Genomic DNA, 21,907 nt, shown 5'->3' on the forward strand with positions numbered 1-21,907 from the left:
GAACATCTGATGCTTTTTAATAGGATTATATCAGCAGCAGAAGGAGAGGCCCCTTTATATCATACAGTCTCTCCTCCCTGACTACATCCACAAGACACTCTGAAGACAAAACCTGTGATAATACCAGTATATTCTTTCACAGTTGGGTTTACAACCATTGTTTTTATGCAAACTATAACTAGGTGTTGAATTAGAACAGCTGAATTGAAAGCAGCAAAATTCGATAAAATGTTCTCAATCTTAAAGTAGAGTTTTGTTCTTGATAAAGAAATTATCAAATAAATAGCGATGGAAAAGCATTTGTTGAATAAATAATGATATAGGCTTGGCATGATCGGCAAACCATGAGACAAATGGTTCAACTACAACAGTTCAAAAGTGGATTTGGACTTTCTGAAATGCTGTCTGTAAAACATCTGTAAAATATCGGTCCTCCATGACCTCCAGAGATGTCATGCATGTTGCATCTAAAATGTATGTCTCCATTGCGGTTGTTTGACCATTAGTTGGTACATTAGAATATTACCAAGTGCATATATTTGTTTTCATCTTCAGATGAATGCATGGAATATGACCAGCATTAGCTGATACTAAAGAACAGTAACAGCCTCCCCAATACTAATCAATTCTTGAAAGACTCTTTCCATTTTTCTTGCGGATGTTATTTGACATTTAGGAAGTGTATTTATTCACTGGAAATGCACCTAATTACGGGTTCAAGCCGTATAGGGGCAGAATAAATATTGTTATTGTACTGATACTTTATTATATTATATATACACATATATAGACACACACACACACACACTGTATATATATATTGTTATATTATAATTGTTAGTGTTGTTATTATTAGGGACCAAGCACAGAAGGTGCATAGGCACCTAATGTAATTGTTAGTTTTCTTATTATTATCTTACAGAACCGATTGCCAGATTTGCATGAAAATTGGCACATTGACAGATCCACTCTAGCTGTTCATTTGAAAATACATCACGTTTGCACACACCCCGGTCCTCGATAGGTAAGACTAGTTCGAATTATCAGAAATAAGACTTCTGGTTTGGTCATTTAGCCTTCAAAATAAAAGCGCAAGATTTTAAAATAGGTAGAAATACTGTTTTAAACCAATTACTTTGTATTTAATCGTCAAATTCAGTAAGTGAGCAACCATATTAATGTTTGATGTCCACTTTAGTCTCTGTTCTGTATCAATTCTGCACAGTGTAATATATGCAGCTTTTATAGTTAAAATGGCACATTTTATGGCATTTTTCATTATTATTATGACATCGAACATTGATATGGGTGCTCACTTATTGAATTTGACGACGTTTTTCTTTTCTAAGTTCACAGTTCCACAATGTCCATTGGTTTATATTCCAATGTGCTAAAATGCACTTGTCAGGATTTGCGGGTTGGGCCGATACCCATCAGTTTTCATTGAACTCTCTCCTGTGGTCATGACAAGCCTAGTGCCTACTGGTGCCACTGCCATTCTCATGTCTTACCAGTAATCCACTACCAGTGAGAAGATACTCCTTTACAAAGGGAGCTCTCTGAGGAAAGTTCTGAAGTTTAGGTTAATAAGCCTCTCAGTATGCAACCTTGCAGAGTGGATGTAAATATTACTGAGTCTTTCATTGTCCCTCAATTTATGCTTACGACGAAGCACAGTGACTTTCTCCTGCAAGGAGCGGATTTCCACTTTAATGACATCTGGCTGCCGGCCTCTCAGTACCGTCCTCTCCACGGCAACCAGCTTGGGCACCGGATCACAGTGTAATCCTTCAGACAGAAGTGATCTTACTCTCTCCTTTACATCTTCCCCATCAGCAAAAGGAAGTCCCACAATAATATTTACATCTTCCCCATCAGCAAACGGAAGTCCCACAATAATAATTGAAACATTGGGCTTGGACATTCAGTCATTCAGTTTTATTTCTAAATGATCTATTCTGGAAGAAAGCATACTCACGTCCAAATCAATACTTTCTTGAATTTTTTTTCCAATTCCTCGTTCAGTTCATTTTGATTCTTGCTGATAAGCTGCTCCAAAAGTTTCATTTTGGAACTTAGTTGCTTCTCCAAAGAGGTGTATGCCTCATTGATTTGAGACTTGACTGATCTGAACTGTTGCCGAAGCAACTTGAGTTCCATCATGATAGTGTTGCAGTCACTCGTTTCATCATTTTTCTCTCCCATTTCAGCTTCTTTCTTATTCCACTCATATTACTAATGTACTTATATTACGTACACAACACCGAAAATTGTTGCAAATTAACTTACATTTTGAAACAAACTTCTGGCCTGAGTTTGCTCGCAGTTTCCCACACACCCTGAAACGCCAGAGCATGCGTAACTACTACTACCAGCACTATCACTACTACTGCTACTAATGGTAATAGTACAACTAGAATGACAACTGCTTCTATTACTACTACTGTAACTGTTATGCTATGTTGACAAAACGGTCTGACGTACCAAGCCACACTGTCACAAACGGAAAAGACAAGTGTTGCCCGGGTGGTCAGTCTCCATTGTCATCATGTTGGGTGCAACCAATAATGTTATGCTGTCATAGCTTTGTTTTTGTCTTGTTTTTATCGTATTTGGCAAATAATCGTTCTTGTTAATTGAAATAATTAATCAAGTACATAATAATAAAGTAAATGTAACTGGCTTACCCTACCTTCCTTCTACTCCGATTAGTTCGTGCTTCACCTCATCATCAGAGCGTGGAAAACAATTGAGGCCAGCTGAACTTCAATTAGTAGCTGCGCATGCCAGACACACTGCTACATTTTCCGCGCTGGCATTTGTAGCTGTGTGTTGCTGACTTCCACTGAAAATGAATGACTTCCTGTTGCTTTGTAGCCTGTAATCTGAACATACCATTACTACTACTACTACTACTACTACTACTACCACTACCACTATCACTACCACTGCTGCTTTTACAACTACTAATACCGCTACTACTATTGCTACTTCTACTACTAGTGTTACTTTTAGTCCATATACTAATACGACTGCTACTACTACGACTACTATTTTTTCAACTGCTTGGGTGCATGTGCATGCCTGTCAATAGTGAGGGGCAAACTTAATAAATTCAAATAATTTATGCAAAACACAGCTCTGAAGTTCTGGATGGCTCAACCTACTGCAGGCTCAGCCACAGTCAAGACTGCGGGCTTCCTTAGGTTTGTCTTACATCATTCTGTTCTATGGTTGATTGTTGATCAGCTAGATCTAGGTAGACTCTTTCTTTGTAAAGTCCTCTGAGACATGCTTGTGATGAAGGGCTACATAAACAAGTGAACTTGAGAGAAAAGTGTGTGCATGTATGAGAGAGAAAACGGTGAGTGTGCATATTGTGAGTGTGTCCACCAGTCACACAGCAGCTAACAGGGTGTATATGACCTCAAGAGCAGAGGGTGTGTGTGTGTGTATGTGTGTGTGTGTGGGTGTGCGTGTCCTCCAGAAATCTACTCTACTAGAGGCATGTTGGAAAACTTAGAGTGATTTGCTGAATTACTACCCTGTAGGGCTATCACGGTATTGAAATGTTCTTACCGTGGTGAAAAAGTAGCGCCCCCTGCGGTTTGGCGGTTTACCGCCAACCCCAGACACTGCAACATTTTATATTGTTTATCAATATTATATTTTGTATAAGTAGGCTAATGATATATTTATCAATATAATATTTTTTTATTTTCCCGTGAAATGATAAAGACTGAGAACAAGAGTTAATAGAAGTAGTTTGAGGTACAGAGAGGAGCAGCGCTCACATGACGCTCACAAGACAAAGGGGAAGGATGCCGACTAGAGCGCCTCGTATAGCCTAGGACTCCTAGTTATGAATAAGTAATGAGCAAGAAAATTGTGCTGTAGCCTATTTGTTATAGCCTCTCTGATGTAGGTCTATACTCTAAATAAACACTACAGGTATGTCCATTCCACGTCTGTCCCTAAAGCACCGCTTGCGCAGCTGTTCAAGAACAATATTGTATTTTTTTACACCGGCTGGCGTTGAGATTTAAAATTTAAATTTCTCAAACGCTGGAAATGCTATGGTCTCATCCTTCCGTGAGTTTTTCCAAATATTTGGGCTTTAAAGGCCCGTGTTTTCAGAATTCTAAAAAACGAGGATTGTAAATACATTTTTGCAATTTTCTACCTGCAATACAACCACAACCACAAAGTATAACAGGCTACAGCGCGCTGATAAACGGATGTTAAAGTCTCTCCCTCTCCTCCTTTTTTCGATCCAGCAAGCCATCAAAACGTGTAAAGTAATTTCACACATGATTACTGACATACCTTTAGAACAACAGTGCGATGTGCGAGGCGCACAGAGACATGAAGCGTGCGATAGTCTGTCCGTGGATGAACCAAAAGCATTCATTGCGCAGTAGTATTGCGCTTCTGTATTTCCATGGAATATCCAAACATGAATATCGACAGCTAGTCGACATAAACAGACTTTTTTCAGACAAACCATGTCAAAGAACCGCTTCAGAGAAATCCCCTGAGAGTGTTGACTGTCGGTTGGAGGAATAGAGGAGAGGAGAGAGAGAGACAGGTGCTGCGTAATCACGTTCCCAATTATTCATTATGTGTATAAATATTTGACATTAAACAAATGTTATTCAAGCTGGTTATTTCCTTTTATTGTATACGATATATACTGTAAGACAGGCTATAGGAAATAGGAGATGAGTCCGTAGGCCTACTAAAGGCACATTCCGATAATTCCATTCAGTAAATTCAGATGAACAATCCTGTCATGTTTTTTATAGATTGTTACTGTTTATCATTTAATTGGTAAATCCGCTTTTGCCGTTTTGCTACTCAAGTGCTTTTGGCAATGTGCCTGTAATATTTCATATAATAAAGTATACAATAAAACGTAAAAAAAAAATAATAATTGGTGATGACAGTAATGAGCTCAACCCCGCAGTAGGTGTCACATGACCGCGGTATCCGCTCTCGGTATCAACCATCGTTTTAGTACCACCATCAATAACAATGTCATCGTGGAGCAAACAGTTTCTTAACAGTAGCAGTCACCGAAATAATAAAAAGTGAAGTCCAGGGGTCTCCAACAGCAGACCACATGCTGGCTATGTTCTGGGTTTGAGCATTGGCCTTGAACTATGTAGTGAAGCAGAAAGGCCAGCAAGCTGTTGATCAAAACTTGAGACTCCTCACACATAAACACTTACCAACACAGAGCACTAGTTTCCAGGGCCTACATGCACTGTGGTATCAGGAGACAACAGACCCAGCACTCCACCCAAAGGCATAATCAGAACCTCACACATACACACACTACTCTGTTCGCCCACGACTGTGTTGCCATGCATGACTCTACCACCATTATTAAAGTAGTAATCCTTATGATCCTGATTTTTTATTTTATATTATTTATTTACTTGTCTCCATCTTTGGTGCTGTGGTGTTTTGCACTGCGAAAGCCAATCAGCTTCAGGCACGACTCTATCCAGGTGCCTGTAAATGTCTTTCCAAAATGGACGCCAAGCTCATTTTGAGCAGCGTGTGATTTCCCTGACCTCTATGATCCAATGTGATTTAATTACAGAGACAGAAACAAATGGGATCACACCTGCTTGTACATCCTCACATAAATGTAATTTTCCTATTTTTCAAGTCAACCATCAAAGTACAAGGTGAAATTTTGTCTGAATGTAGGGTGAGAAGTGATTCCCATCCCTAGTTCATAGTGTATGCATCACACACGCTGACAGACTCACATTGTGGATCCTGAAGAGGCAGAGCGCCACCACATGGGCGCACCATTTGGCCCCGGCACCGCAGGTGCAGCTGCAGGAAGTGATGCGGCAGCGGTCGAACATGACCGCCACATTGTACGCTCCCTTGGACTGACCAGCCTGACTGGACACTACTGTAGCACTGAGATGGAATCCTAGTACAGAGAGAAGAGAACAGAAAGAAGGGCAGAAAGACATAAAGACAGAAGAAGAAAGGGAAAAAAAAAAAAGTTTGTTGTTAGCAGCTATTTTGGTTTCCTTCTCAGGGTTTCCACTGGTCATGAAATGTCTTAAATCTGATGGAATTTTGAGAGGTGTACTTAAAGGATAAGGCTGGTGTTTTTTAATGCATTGCTTACCGTCAACAAATCCTATGAAAATAACAAAATCAACAATGCGTTTGCTCTACTCTGGCTCCAATTGTAAGCTAAAAACCTTGAAATACAGCTCACAAAGACATAGTTTCAATTTTTCTAACTGTTACCACGAAAAGTCAGGCTGTTGTAGTTATTACCAAATCAAATTCAAATGGGAACAAATTCTTCATTACGCCGGGGACTATTTTCGGTGCTACGGAACTACTTTCCTGAGATCGCAAACGTGTTTACAGCCAGCTTATTAAGTTGTTTGAGGAAAAAGTCAGCTGGCCCGGGGCATCGCGATGATGAAATATGCTGCAGAGCAGCAGCATGGCTCTTTGACGTGTTTTTAATTGTTTTTTAACACAATGGAGTTCTATGGCTGCTGGGACATGGCTTCATTGGGCACCGGCTACATGGACGAGACTTGTTGGCAAAACAAAATCATTGCTGATTTTGTTATTTTCATAGGATTTGTTGACGGTAAGCAATGCATTAAAAAACACCAGCCTTATCCTTTAAGACATTTCACAAATGGGTCACTACAGGAATATAGTAGAATGTATTTTCCAACTTGTTTCACACATTCATTGCATTAGATGGTGGTTTTCAGACCAACTGGAGTGGAAAAACAACTGTTAACTCTTTTAGAAAAACAACAAACCAGGAAGGAGGAACATTTCAGGTCATGGAGGCGCTCCAACTTAGTTATGGAAAGTCATGGAATTTTACATCAGGGCTACGGTGGGAACCCTTCCTTCTCTTTATGTCAGAGTAAGACTCTGCTTGATTTGCCAAGTGCATAGCATGTGGGAGGAATATGTCTTGGTTCTGAACATCATTTCACACTGTTCATGGTTATGAATTATGTGTAGCATAAAGGGAATATTTGTGTGGTGGCCTGCAAAAACCCTTCACACCCTTATTTTCTGATATTTCCGAAAACTAGAAACTCTCCCGTGTATAACTTTTTGAATGACTGAGATAGCTCTCTCGGATCAAAAGTTATGAGTCTTTTAATCTGTCATGTACCAAAAAGTAAAAAGTGAGAAAAATGGCTTTAAACAGTCCACAACATTCAGTTTTCTCCAGCAGCATTCCAAAAACTTAGTCTACAGAGGAGTGTAAGACAAAAACACAGCAGCACTGAAAACAAATCCAATTTGGATTCGTTTTCCTCAACAACATACTTGGTCACTTCCGTACAGCAATCTGAAATCATAGGACTGGCTTAAGTGTGTGTCTGTGGATGTCCTTTAGACCTATTGGATACTTTTGTATCTTTGCTTTAGTGGTGAGAAGGTAAACGGGAAGAGGTAAAAAATACAATGGAGTGAGGCTAGCTATAAGTTAAGTTGAAAGGAAAAGGGATTAGTTATCTACACCTTCTAGTAAAGCTTTTTATTCGTTTTTTTCAAAAAGTTATTAACGTCACTAACTGTGAAATAACACAAGCGGATGTAGCGATTATCTTTTTGTGGATATGACATCGGTTTGCTGATGATTAGCTGACACGACCATCAGCTACCTGTAGCTTTGTTCATCGTAAGTGACTCTCTCCTTCTGCTTCCTGATGAGTTGGCTACTGTCATTTTGCAGTCTGACTGCCTGTATGTTTTCCTGGACATTAGCTGTAACTGTCAGAATCAGGGACAGATAGTATTAAACGGCTAACTTATTTTGCTAGCCTACTACCCTTCAATAAAAATAAATACTTTCACTTTTGGTTTCTGAAAATAACTATTCACCATGATGTAATACAGAGATAAAAGTAACCAAATCAATCAAAATCTCAAAATACCCCCTAAACTCATGTGGTCTATGTGTAATTTCTGGTCCAATGGTGGCCTCTATCGTACAGCAACATTGCTGTAAAGCGAAGATGCTTTCAAAATAATGAAAACCAAAAACTATAAAGAGCAGTCTACTGACACACTAATGCAGAAAACAAATAAACATCTAAGACAAAATGTATATAAAAAAATCTAGGGTGCCTTAGACTTTTTCACAGTATTTTATATATACAGTATATAGTATACATGTGTTTACCTTGAGGGATACCTTCACATTTTGAATTTCATTTCATTATTTTTCTTCACTGGGTAACATTTGAGACATTTGGTAGCATTCCTCATTGAAACCAATAGGTACCACAAGTTGCAAGCTAATGAACTAGCATACAGTTACTAGAACGGACTGGTTTAAGTACGGTATATAATGCTGAGATGCCATTTTTCTTTAAGTCGAAGTACCAAAACAGATTTTTTCCACCCTATGTGAGAAGTGCCTAGTGAAGAAAACAATCCCTGTGACGCTTCATTATCTAGCAGTGGTAGAGTAAGATGCAAAGTTTGACATACTAGAAGGAAGACAGGCTGCATTAGTGACCTGGGCCTGCAATACAAAATGGATCTTCAGCTGCCAAACACAAAATTAAAGGCAGTTGGATTTCCATCCATATGGAGGAGGGGAAGATAAGTAATGGGGGTAGAGAGTGTGAGAGAGGGGGGAATATATTTAAATACATATACACAGAGAGAGAGAGAGAGAGAGAGAGATAGAGGGATAGATAGATAGAGAGAGATAGACACAGAGAGAGAGAGAGAGAGAGAGAGAGAGAGAGAGAGAGAGAGAGAGAGAGAGAGAGAGAGAGAGAGAGAGAGAGTATGCAAGCGGGAAATAACAAAGGACAGAGAGAAAGAAAGGAAGCTGAAGATAGCAGTGAGGTTAAGTGAAGAAAGTCTGTTGGGGGGGGGGGGGGGGGGGGGGGGGCGGGGGATGAGGAAGTGAGAGAGGGAGAAGGACGAGAGAAAGCACCCAGCCAACAGCTTTACCTATTGGACAGCAGCCAGGAGGAGAGGCAGAAAGAATGACAGAGGAAGGGCAGTACTAAACCAAAGAGTTTCACAGTTCCACATCCAACAGCAAGTCTGAGAACACCGGAGCAGTTTTCTGGCAATGTACAACACACAAACGCACCTTTACCCTACTTAACTCTCCCGACCACATGTACTGGGGAACTGGGTTTCCATTACCTCATAGTGAACTCCAATACAGTTGAAAACCTAATACTGCAAACTAGGCTTTCCCTGGGCTTCAAGGGAAAACAATGAAAGACAGTGTCATTACTCTTCCCTATCAACACCACTCAGAACCTCTTAATCTAAGCCCTGGGTGATGGTAGAAATGAGGAGGTCTTACGAAGCAAGATGTATGCACAGTCCATTGTCTTAAAACCACTGCATGTACTGTTCTTTTTGACAGTTAAAGGTTTGTTTGACTTTTAGCTTTCACATCTGGATTTCACTGGTCTCATGGATGTGGTCTGAGATTTATAATCATTATCAGGGTGTCCTGTGGCTCAGCAGGCAAGGATGTACACCATGTATTTCAAAAGGTACATATCTGCTTCATGTCATCCCCTCTCTCATCCACTACAAGCTCTTTCTAGTAAAGAAGAATTTTTTTTTTTTTTTACCTATTTCATTACAAGCGTATCATAATCAGCACAATAACCCTCTGAGCTCTACCTAACTCCCACAATTAACCATGTACATGAAAACAGTGGCTTTTTTGTAATATTTAATTATATGTTAAACAGCGCCCCTTTAATTAAATTAATTAATTAATTAATTAATTAATTAATTAATTAATTAAATAAGTAAATAAAAAAATACCATGATATAATTGTCATTTTTTTCACTCATAGAATTATAAGAATTCCTAAATACATTGTTTGAAGACAGTGGTGCTTGAGCCAGAGGAAGGCACGGTGCACATGATCATCTCTGCCTCATTCTGAGCCAGGAAAAACCCTGACCTTCAATAATAAAGTGGTTGATTATGTCAAGCTGGCAGTGCATAGTGCTTGGCTCTTGATGGTTCTGGGCTGAGGAAGCTGTATCACTCAAATACCAAGGAAATAGGTATGAGAAAAGCTACTATCAAAGTTAAATAAATAATTATTATTAGGGGTTCAAGCACAGTGCTAAAAACCTACTATTTTTGTTCTGTTTATTTTTGTTAGGGGTTCAAGCACGAAGTGCTGGAAACCTATTGTTTTTGTTCTGTTTCTTCTTATTATTAGGTGTCCAAGCACAGCAGGTGCTGGGACCCCATTATATTTGTTAAGATTATTATTTCTTTACATTAAAAGTGTAATCTTTTTCGCCCCACAGGCACATAAAATTACACATAGTGGACTAAAGGGGGCACTATAATAAAAGTATCAGTATAATAAAAGTGTGTTCTGGCTTATAACTTTTTAACCATGCGGTGAAACATCTAAAAACTTACATGTCCTTTTTTGTAGCTTTTGTAAATGTAAAACACTTTAAAATGTTCTTCTCATGATCTGTATATCCGATTGATCTGAAATTTGGGCTGTATGTTGTTCACACATATTCATAACTACTGTGAATTTTGTGTTGATAGCTCAAAAAAATGGCTGAATCATGGCAACTTATTTTTGGAATGTATTGACATGTGGCACACAGATGATAAAGGTTCAGTCTATCTTTGGCCAATCAATTTTAATTAATTAATTAATTAATTAATTAATTAATTAATTGATTGATAATCATCCAATGCTGTTGAAGTCCAGAGCCCCTAGTCGCGATAAGTCAATCCAGGTTTATTTATATAGCCCTTGATCTCCACATCATATACATACACTACATCATATACTATACTACATCAAACACACTCACGCTCACATTCACACCTAAGGGCAATTTAGAGTCTCCAATTCACCTGACCTGCATGTCTTAGTATGATATCTGCCTAATTCACATCCTTCAATATATTCTTATAGTCATACCCCACTTGCCTAAACTCTCAAAAGCAGCTTTGCTCAACCTACTTGCAGTAAGGTAATTATTTTAGGTGTCAGTTCAATTTTTCAGAATTTTTTACCATACAGCCCACACTACTGCAAGTGTTCCAGTGTGCTGTTGGTGCAGTGCATAGAGCACTGGGTTTGTGATCGCAAGATCGCTGGTTTGGCTCCACTGGGTTACTGGTTAGATTTTGACTGTAAAAGGTTAAATGCAAAGTCAATAATAGGGCCCGACAGATATATCGGAGCACCGATAATATCTGCCGATAGTTGCATCTCACAGATATATCTGTATTGGAAAAAAATCCACAGATAAACACCGATAACAATAATATTTGTGCGGTCCATCTGCAGCTCCAGCCAAACACACTGGGTTGCCGGAGGAGCAACAACTGCTTGTGTCGTCTCCTTCCTTCCAACAGGTTTCCCAATAGTAGAGCCTGAAGCATGCCATTTTGTAATTGTAATAGATATAGGCATAAGGCTGCGAAGAACAACAGGTCGTGGTAGCGCAGAATTATGGCTGTGGTTGTTTTGGTTAAATTTTAAAGTGGCGGGACAGGATTTTTTTATCAAAAAATATATGTATATATCCCATTTACACAGTTCTTTCTGGATAATCGAAATAATTACTTCAGTCATGTAAACAGGATTATTATGGGAAGTTGTCAGTTTATGCAATCATGTAAACGGCTTAATCATATTATTGCCTTAATCGCAGTAATGGCAATAGTCGCACTATTGTGCGCATGTAAACGTAGCCAAAGTCTCAACCATTGTTGATGGCTATCAGGTTTTGTCAATAGAAGATGGCATCGTCCATCAGCCCAACCCTATTAGGGACATGATGTCCAAAATGCTTGGCATATTTTATTAACCCTGTTCTGTATAATTCTAAGCATGCATGAGGTTAGAACTCAATGGGACCGACTGGAAGTGCAAGCAATGTAATACGATATTATAAAATAAAACCAAAACTATTGCCAGTCCCATTCACGTTTTGGTTAAATTACACAATTCATGGGATTTGCCTTATTTTGTTTGCTTTAGTTTCCGACTCTCTCCACGCCTCAACATCACTGAATGTAAAGAATCTGTCAATGGCACTATCAAATTTTACAGTTGTATCAATATGAAACTTAAAGGTCCCATATCATGTAAAACAGGATTTCCCTTGCCTCTTTGATTATAAAGGAGTTGGATTAGAGGTGGGGGCGATATGAACTCAAATTGATATCACGGTATTTTCCACTGTCTGGACAGTATCGGTATTATATCATGGTATTCATTTTATTATATTTTAATATGTAATAATATTTTAATATTTAATATTTATTATATTTTAATATTTAATAATAAATTAATACATGTGTTTTATCTGTATAATACCAGACAGAGTGAGACAACAGATAATATTATGCATCTCAAATGCTTTTATTGTGCAAATGGGTTTTTTTCCAACTGAGAAGCAAAGGTAGGCTATAGGCCATGAAAAATATGAAAAAAACGAACATTTTAAATATTGCAAGTATGTATGTAAAGAATGGCCTCTAAGTTGACGTTGAAAAAAACACTCCAGGTAGCTGCATAGAGAGGTTTCACATTGTGGCGCACCGCCACAAAATCAAAAGTTGATCAACATATAGAAATTGATCTATGCTATACTTTAACTTACACCTTAACTACACCGGTTGCGTTTTCAGTAAGCAGTCATTTACTTGAATGCAGCTGCTGCACTGACGCTCACGCAGCACGTTGCCGGATCTGAAACAGAGCCGGACTGGACTTTGGAGAGATGCATGGCTTCTGTTTTTGTCGGACTGCGCACCCATCTGTTCCGTATTTTAGCCATTTAAATGTATATAAATGCCACGATTTTGCTTACTATGGTCATTTATCACCATGTCAGTAAACAAAATGGAGGATACATTAACCAATATCGCTTAAATAAATGTTGAGATGAGGTTATCTGGAGCCGCTGAGAAGCCTTCTTTCGTAACAGTACGCCTACACCACACTACACATAGTATCCCCTATATGTTGGATTGAAGTTGCTCACAGTACAACTTGAGTTGTTTATGGGAAAAAAGTAAAACTAGATAACTGTGTTCACTTACCCATATGTAAAATATAGACAGGCTCAACACAACAGGTAGACCGCGGACGGAACAAGAACGAGTTAACCGCGCCATATTCAATATGGGCTATACATATTATCATATATACATATATATATATGATAATATAAAGTATATATAAAAAGTCACTAGAAGTCACCAGATAACATCATATGCTACTTTGCATATAAATATAACCTACAGTCCCCGCTCCGGGTGGAGGGAGGGGGGCTACGCTGTGTGTAGGAAGCGCCGTGATCATCAGATCTCTCTGGATTATGCAAACCGGCATCAACCGCACCAATTTATCACCAAATGCTTTGGGATTAACACTGTTCCCTATGGTCAGAAAAAGTTGCCAGATTAGTCACTAGTATAATGCCTTATTTTATATTTTCATTAATTTATCACGGTATCCACGGTACTGCAAAATCCATCATCTATTCATCATCATCTATCCATATATCTAATCCATCTATCATGGCAGAATGTCATACCGGTGTTGACTATAACACCGGTATACCGCCCACCCTAAGTTGGATGTGCTATCTAAACATGGTGAAAGCATCAAAACACACGGTACCCAACTAAATCCACACAATCCATGTTAGAAAAGCGAGCCTCTAAACGAGCCGTTTGGACTTCCGTAACTTAGTGGCGTCACAAAGGTTCGCTCATTATCATTTTTGTAAGAAATAATAGTTTAACAAAGTGTTTTTTTCAAAGCGGTTGTCATTGTTTACCGGAGAGTTTTCCCTGCCTCTCGCTGTCTGCAGCTGCCGTGGTCTGTGGTGTCTCACGTTTCACTCTTGAAACGGTTAGCCAATCAGAACAGAGGGGTCGTTAATATTAACATGAGCCTTAAAGACACAGCAACAGAAACAGCCTGTTCTTGGCAAGGCTCAGAGAGATGCTGGAAAATGAACGTGTAAAAATGGATTGAGAGTGTTTTTGGTACATGACACCACACAAACAGTTTTAATGGACCGCAAGGCATAAACAAAAACACTGGAAAGTGTAGAATATGGGACCTTTAATTAAACCTGCATAACATGGTGATAAATGAAGACCTCTAACTACTGTGTATAAGACATTTTAATACTTTTTAAGATCTTAAATCTTTACATCATGCAAGACTCTTTCAAACTAGCCCTAACCCGGTGGATATCCTGAGACATTCAGTAATCAGATAGCTTTCATCTGAGTTTGTCAGAGTGATAGAGCTGGTGAATGTGTCTCCTTTAGGACCATTAAGGCAGTTTTAATCCTCTCCATATCCTGCCTCGGTCACTATAATCCACTCATCTGGGATCAGGAGAAACCAAAAAGTAGCAGTTAGATGGCCAGACCCAAGACACAGTGCCACCCTGACGCGAAGCCAGGATCTGGCCTCATACAGTGGTCGCCATTACGGAAGATCACTTACCCTTCATCTAGCTCCCATTGGAATTTAAGGATTTTCTAAACAATTCCTGGTTAGTTGGAGCAACACTGAAATAATTGTGTCCAATGGTGTTAAAAAGTGGTTGTACTGGGCAGCTCCCAGTGTAACTGTGGTGCAGGGTGTTGCTGGTTGGTTGGTGGCTGGCTGTTTGTGGTGTTATATGTATGTACCATGTGATGGGATATAATCTACAGTTAATGTAAACCCACCAATCTGCAGAGGATCTTTGACAGCTCTGATCCGGTAGAGCTGCTCTCCACGCTGGAACTCATCTGGACTGCCGTTGGCCAGGCAGGAATACAACCTGCGGCAGGAGGAGGGAAAAGAAAGACAAAGAAGGGGGGCAACCACAGAACGGCAGATTGATAGTAAAAGAGAGAGAGAGAGAGAGAGACAGAAGAAAGAGAGGTGAGGGGAAGACAAAGAGAAAACAATGAGTGAGTGAAACACAATCTTCCTATTCAGAGTTTTTGCCTGGTAAGCCATTTGTCTGTAGGGACCAGGAGGAATACAAGAAGGGACCATCAGACAGAAAAACTAGGCTATTAAATGCTGTAGCAGCTGTCCTACTCTACACCAGAGACCTTGACAAATCATAAAGGAAATTTAAGAGGGATCAGCCTTCAGTTGTTTTGGAGAGGGCTGCTGCTGGAGTTGTGCTGGCGAACTCCGGGTATGTTATATGGACTAACAAATTTCACCCGTGTTTCAGCTGGGATAGGGGTGAGTAGAAAATGATTGAATTTTCATTTTTGGGTGAATTATTCCTGCCAGTCCTTGATTTTCTTTCCAGAAATAGGCTTAGCGTATGGCTATTCTAAATTATATCATGCAATTGATTTGGTTTGGGTCGCTGTCATTGATTGGTTCTCCTTATTCTCAAATATCAAAATTCTCCAATCCCATATTTAGAGCAAATATCCGCCGATATAAAAGAGGGCCTGACTGTCAGACAAATAGCGTAACTAAGCTCCCACAATCCAGCATCGAAATCAGAGTCGATCTGGATGAATTGTGATGTATCAGCATCGGCTTCAGGGTGTTCAATCAAGTTCTGATCCATGTATTTATGGAATCTGATCAAAATGTCTTTAGAATCAGTTCAGGTTAAAGGATAAGGCTGGTGTTTTTTAATGCATTGCTTACCGTCAACAAATCCTATGAAAATAACAAAATCAACAATGCGTTTGCTCTACTCCCGTTACTTTCTGATTTCCGACGTACCGTTTTTAGTAGGGATGCACCAATCCGACTTTTTCAGTCCAGATACCGATACCGATAACTGGGCTTTGGGTATCGACCGATACCGAGTACCGATCCGATACCAGTGTTTAATTAATAAACTGTAGGCTATGCCTCACTGTGTGGAAGAGACTGGGATCATTCTTTTATGTGTAAAGCAACATCAGGCTTGACTTTAACATTGCTTTCCTAACTTTGTAAAACAAAATGTAACAAATAAATACATAGATATACAGTAAATGTACTCAATTGTTATTTATTATTAAAATAATAAATAATCGTGCTCCAGCAACTTGGTAAAACATCTTCAAAATTAACAGGAATTACAATTCAAGTGTAAACCTTTTAAATGCAGCAACAAATTGGTCAGGAATTAAAATTCCAGTATAAAACAATACAACTGCATCAAATGAGAACAAAATGTAAACATTAAATCACAATTAAGTCACAAACTAGTGCAAACAAACTTGATAAATTAACAACAACGTTGACCTACAGCCGAGTCCCCTTAAACCTGGGATTTATGAATGGAGTCTGGCTGGACGCGCCGATTGTATAATTGGTGGAAAACTACTTTACCTAGCAGGTTAAATGGCAGCCTGCTCGGCCGCGCGGTGACCCGGGAGAGTTTAAACATATAACCGAGACAAAGTATTCATGCAGGTGTGTTTTTAACTACCGAGCATCAGCACCGACCCCCGGTCAGCTCATCCCGACCCCCGGTCAGCTCACCCCGACCCCGGCTCTGTTATGAGGGTTGGGCGCCAGGTTAGCTTGTTAGCCTGGATGCTAGCTGCGGGAGGCTCGCGCCCCATGAGCGAGAATTCAGTGCGCGAGACGCTGAGCACGGCAGGCGGGATCCTCCGGAGCTGCTGGACCTAGTTTAATACATCCATGTGCTGGACCGGAGGAGCCACCGGACGGACCGAAGGCAAATGGCCGGGTCTACCGGCGCGCTGCTGACGCATACGTAGTATGCGCACGTAGACATAAACATAGAATTTAATTGACTAGATCGGCCCCATTGTCACCGATACCCGATCCAGCTATTTGAGTCAGTATCGGACCGATATCCGATATCAGTATCGGATCGGTGCATCCCTAGTTTTTAGCCGTCGACCCGGAAGTCATTGGCTCCAATTGTAAGCTAAAAACCCTGAAATACAGCTCACAAAGACATAGTTTCAATTTTTAAAATCACTAACTGTTACCACGAAAAGTCAGGCTGTTGTAGTTATTACCAAATCAAATTCAAATGGGAACAAATTCTTCATTACGCCGGGGACTATTTTCAGTGCTACAGAACTACTTTCCTAAGATCGCAAATGTGTTTACAGCCGGCTTATTAAGTTGTTTGAGGAAAAAGTCGGCTGGCCCGGTGCATCGCGATGATGAAATATGCTGCCCAGAGCAACGGCATGGCTCTTTGACGTGTTTTTAATCGTTTTTTTAATACAATGGAGTTCTATGGCTGCTGGGACATGGCTTCATTGGGCACCGGCTACATGGACAAGACTTGTTGGCAAAACAAAATCATTGCTGATTTTGTTATTTTCATAGGATTTGTTGACGGTAAGCAATGCATTAAAAAACACCAGCCTTATCCTTTAAGGTCTTCCCATAGACAACCAATGTAGTATTGATCAATTCTACAATAAATATGTAATCAAACTGCATCATGTCCATCATATCAGACATGGACCAATATAAAACAGATATCAGTGAAGCAACATATGTGGAAGCCCGGTGTGTGTGCTCACCTGATGTCCTCCTCGTTTTCAGGGAAGCTCCAGTAGGCGATGCGGAGCTGCAGCTGCTCTGGGACTGGAGGGTAGACCTTCTCCACGACCTCAAACGGGATGTGGAATGCTACCTGCTTGGCTGACAGCTCCACCAGAGGAATCACCTGACCATCTGAGGAAGAACACAGAGGAGAGGATGATCAGCTGATTCAGCTGGCTGGGAAAATGTACTTTGCTTTGGGGCTGTCTGTGTGTGCGTGGTCTTTTCCTCTCGTGTCACATGTTGTATGTTGAACTATATCCTGTGTGTGTACTCAGTCACCTTACTTTGCCGTTGAACTAATCCTCAACACACACCTACATGCCTGCAGCTGTACACACGCACACTCGCGCGGACACACACAAACACACAAACTCACACGCACACTCATCAGCACACTGTAGCAACATTCATCTTTACCATTATTACTTACTAACTTATCACATCTTTCCATCCCATCACTATCCACCATTGCTATATATACTATTATTATTACAATTATTACTATTATTACTTTCCTCTATCAAAAAACAAAATTCTTGGTGGGGGGTTTGAGCAGCTTCACTTGCATGGTGTAAAGAAGAAAAAAAAAAAGAAAACTGCACTTTAAATGTATTGTTTTGAGCTGAATAACACTACCAGCTGTGAGATACTGCAGTACAGCTAGACCTATACAACAGTAAGCTAATGCAGAATGCAGCCTGCTTGTTTAGACAGCATGCAACCTCAGCTAATTGGATTAAGAAGACAATCTGATCATCATTTTATTATACAATTAGTTCGAAAAAAATACAATAACTACAATGTAGAAGTCTACATTCCCACGGGAGTCCCGCAGGACCCAATGCAATATTTTGCAGGGCGGGACTAATTCATAGTGCTGCGGGCAGGAGTGGGTGGTCTGTGAATCAGCTGCGTAATGTTGGATGCTGGTGTTGGCGTCCTGCTGGCCTGCAGGATTCCTGCGGAACCCAACGCAAATTGCGGTGTGGGGCTAATTCTTAGGGCTGCAGGTGGGAACGGGTGGTCTGAGTCCGAGAATGTTGTCGGATGGATGTCGGATACCAAGACAATATTGATAAAAAACAAACTGCTAGGAGGATTATGGATTTGTGCAGCCATGTACTGACACCAGTACCCTGTAAACATAGGATGATTACTGTGGCACATCCTGGGTTTGTTAAGTGAGACAGTGACTGCAATATTCCGATATTAACCCGATTAAGACAATACATTGATACTCTGTAAGCAACAGTCGAATTAAGACGTGGAGTATTCCGATCTTAGTCGCATTATTGAAGTGCATTGTAGACATGTATACACCTTAATCGCACTATGATGTCCTATCAGAGTTTTCGCAGCATTTTGTGACACGCACAGCAATCCAACTGCTTGACGACGCATGCTCTAGCTTCCAAAAAATAACGACTCGAAGCACAGTGTTTTGCAAAATTAGCAAGAAAATACTCATAAGGGTATACCACGATAGCAACATGACAGAAAGGGTTTCAGGTTAAATTCCGGAGGGAAACTCGGATGTAGGACATAGGGACGTAGGGTAATGTGGGTGTGCGTCTTCAGTCACTAATCAGACTATGCTCTGTAGCATGTAAACGGGAATATGAATGGAATATTCTATAAGCAACTCATGTAAACACCTTAATCGAAATATTGTCTTATTTAGAATAAGGTCAATAGTCGGATTATTGCAGTCCATGTAAACGTAGTCAGTGACAGCAGAGAGGGTCTAACGTTAATTCCTACGTGGGCGGAACAACAACCGTGCAGTGGTGTGCACAAAGTGTGGTGGGGTAATTAGGTAGAGGTGCCAGCCAGGCACTTTGTGATTGATGTTATTTTCCATGTTGCCTCATGTATTGTTCTAATTAAATGAAGACAACTCATTCAACTCATTCCTTGTGTGTGTAGCCTACACAGCCAGCTAGCTGGGTAACAGGCTAGCCTAGCAAGCTTGCTCTGGTTAGCCTACAATTTGACGTCGCAGGACAAAACTGCAGGCGAAAGTGGGACGAAACTTTTAAGATGGGGGCGAGAGCTGGCAGGATTGAGGTCAGGAGCGAGGGCAGGAGCGGGCGGGAGCAGAATGGAATATTGCGGGAGCAGGCAGGAGCAGAATTAAAAACAAGACTAAGAGTCTAACAGCCCCACAACATCGTATTTTTGTTCCTGCCAGGAATCGAACTCGGGTCTCCCGATAGAGAATCTGCACTTCCTGTGGCACACTGTCACCCACATAACCCATAAAGTGATGAACAGAGCGAGCGACCGTCTGACCGACAATACCATCCATAGCTGTCGTGGGGCTAAAAACTGTCCCGCACAGACCTCGACTACAATGCTGACCATAACTCAATATAATAGTGATCAATGTTCACAGCCACAGTAACATGACTATACTGTAAAACTTGTGACAGATAAAGAACAGCAAATGAATCAATGTGTGTGGGTGATTATGGAGACCATCAAGCATGTTGCACAAAGTGCAGTGTAAGCAATATGACAGAAGTCTCATTGAGAGCACAGTGGTCTGCCACTGAGACCAAGAAAAGTGGTGGTTCTCATTTTACAGGCCTCATTTCCAAGCCACTACTTCTGCTGCAGTCAACCATATATGGAGGAAAGCAGTCAGCCCACATAATACTATCCTCAGTGAAATGGCTGTGGTTCTCATGGTTATAAGCCATGGCAAACCCATCAAGGCAAGGAGACTAGCATCATTTCGCTATTTTATGCTGAGTGAACCAATAAGTTAAGCTATAGATGTGTGCTGTGCTGCATGTTGCTGCTCACTATTGTTTTGTGATGTAATTCCTTTTTCATCGGTTATGTTGTGTGTAGTGTCACCACTTTGCCAGATGTCAGTGATGTACAAGTTAAATTTACTGCTAGAACCAATAAGCGTCATCAGCATCATTACAGAGTAACAAAACAAAGCACACATCTAACTTTAAATCAAGGTGCTTGTCTGAAGTGAAAAAGCAGGCTCCACTCACTTTGTAAATTATCTCATGGTGAAAATTTGTTTTGTGTGGTGGTGACAAGGGGCATTTACAAAGTTTGCTCACATTTTTTATATTATATAATCAGAGGAAAAATAAAGCAGGGTTATGGTTGGCTATGTCAAATTCGGACGAAAATCATTTATCATGGAATATAAAAGTAGGCCTAGTTATTTCCAAAGCAAATTCAATCTACGCAAACAATTCATATAAGATCTTACCAAAACCTCAACAGAAAAAATTATTATGGCAATTGTCAAAACAATAAATGACAGCCATGATATTAATCAAATTCAAGTGTAATCCCATAAAAACATTTGATTAAGTCTAATCATAGGTAGGATTTGGAGCACTGTGTAAAGATAATGTAACAGGTCAAGAATTACTTCAAATTGCACAGACTTTATTACCTCTATGACCCCTTCTACAGAGCAAGTCCACTTTTAGAACAGGCAATAAAACTGCAGCCTGGACAGAGCTGTTACTGACATAAGTCCTGAGGAGCAGTGTACTAGTGAGTAGTGAGTTTTACCCTCTGCCCCGGTAACATTTAGGCTGCAGTGCAACCCAATGGCACAAGAAAATCAGTTTTTAATGCTTTTTTTGCACAAAGGTAATTTTTGTCTCAACAGAGAAAATAATGTATTCCAGATTCTGATCTACAAAATAAAAAAAACAAAAGAAAGAAAAAAAGAAAGGAAAAAAAATCTGATTTGTGCCACAAATCCAGTTATTCGGATATTATGGTGTAAATCTAGCAAGGCCTGCTCAGAGCTCCAGACGTCTGTCAACTTCATAGTTTCCTGTGGTGGGTCCTCCTCCGCCCACATGACCCTGGACCCCGGACCCCTAAACACAGCACCCCTCACCAGCTCTCCCTAAAAATATAACTGTGACAGAAATCATTGCCTGGCTAAACCAGCATGCGCCCAGGCTCACTATAGCTCCTGCTTGCTGCTGTACTTCTCAGTAGCCTTGCTGGGAGTATGCCAGCAGACTAAAACGTGACCACAACTAGTCCTCTGCATTGAGCATGTTTACATGGACTGCAATATTCCGATATTAACCCGATTAAGACAATACTCTGAATAAGACATTGCCATGTAAACAGCATTTTCTGATTACCTTAACCTGAATAAGGTCATAGTCGGAGTAAGCAATAGTCGAATTAAGACATGGAGTATTCCGATCTTAGTTGCATTATTGAAGTGCATTGTAGACATGTATACACCTTAATCGCACTATGACGTCCTATCGGAGTTTCCGCAGCATTTTGCGACACGTACAGCAATCCAACTGCTTGACAAC

General features: G+C 40.2%; 1 protein-coding gene across 1 annotated transcript in view; it reads right to left on the bottom strand.

Moving 5' to 3' along the window:
• Positions 1–21,907, bottom strand: part of zswim8 (zinc finger, SWIM-type containing 8) — a 71,300-nt gene that overhangs the window by 41,403 nt on the left and 7,990 nt on the right. Inside the window, exons 2-4 of the mRNA XM_071903725.2 lie at positions 17,558–17,711; positions 14,765–14,859; positions 5,781–5,953 (exon numbers count right to left, since the gene is read on the bottom strand). Coding sequence (XP_071759826.1) covers positions 5,781–5,953; positions 14,765–14,859; positions 17,558–17,711 — 422 coding nt within the window. The remainder of the gene's footprint in view (positions 1–5,780; positions 5,954–14,764; positions 14,860–17,557; positions 17,712–21,907) is intronic.

Source organism: Centroberyx gerrardi, chromosome 15 (genome assembly GCF_048128805.1).
Source record: "Centroberyx gerrardi isolate f3 chromosome 15, fCenGer3.hap1.cur.20231027, whole genome shotgun sequence".
NCBI lineage: Eukaryota > Metazoa > Chordata > Actinopteri > Beryciformes > Berycidae > Centroberyx > Centroberyx gerrardi.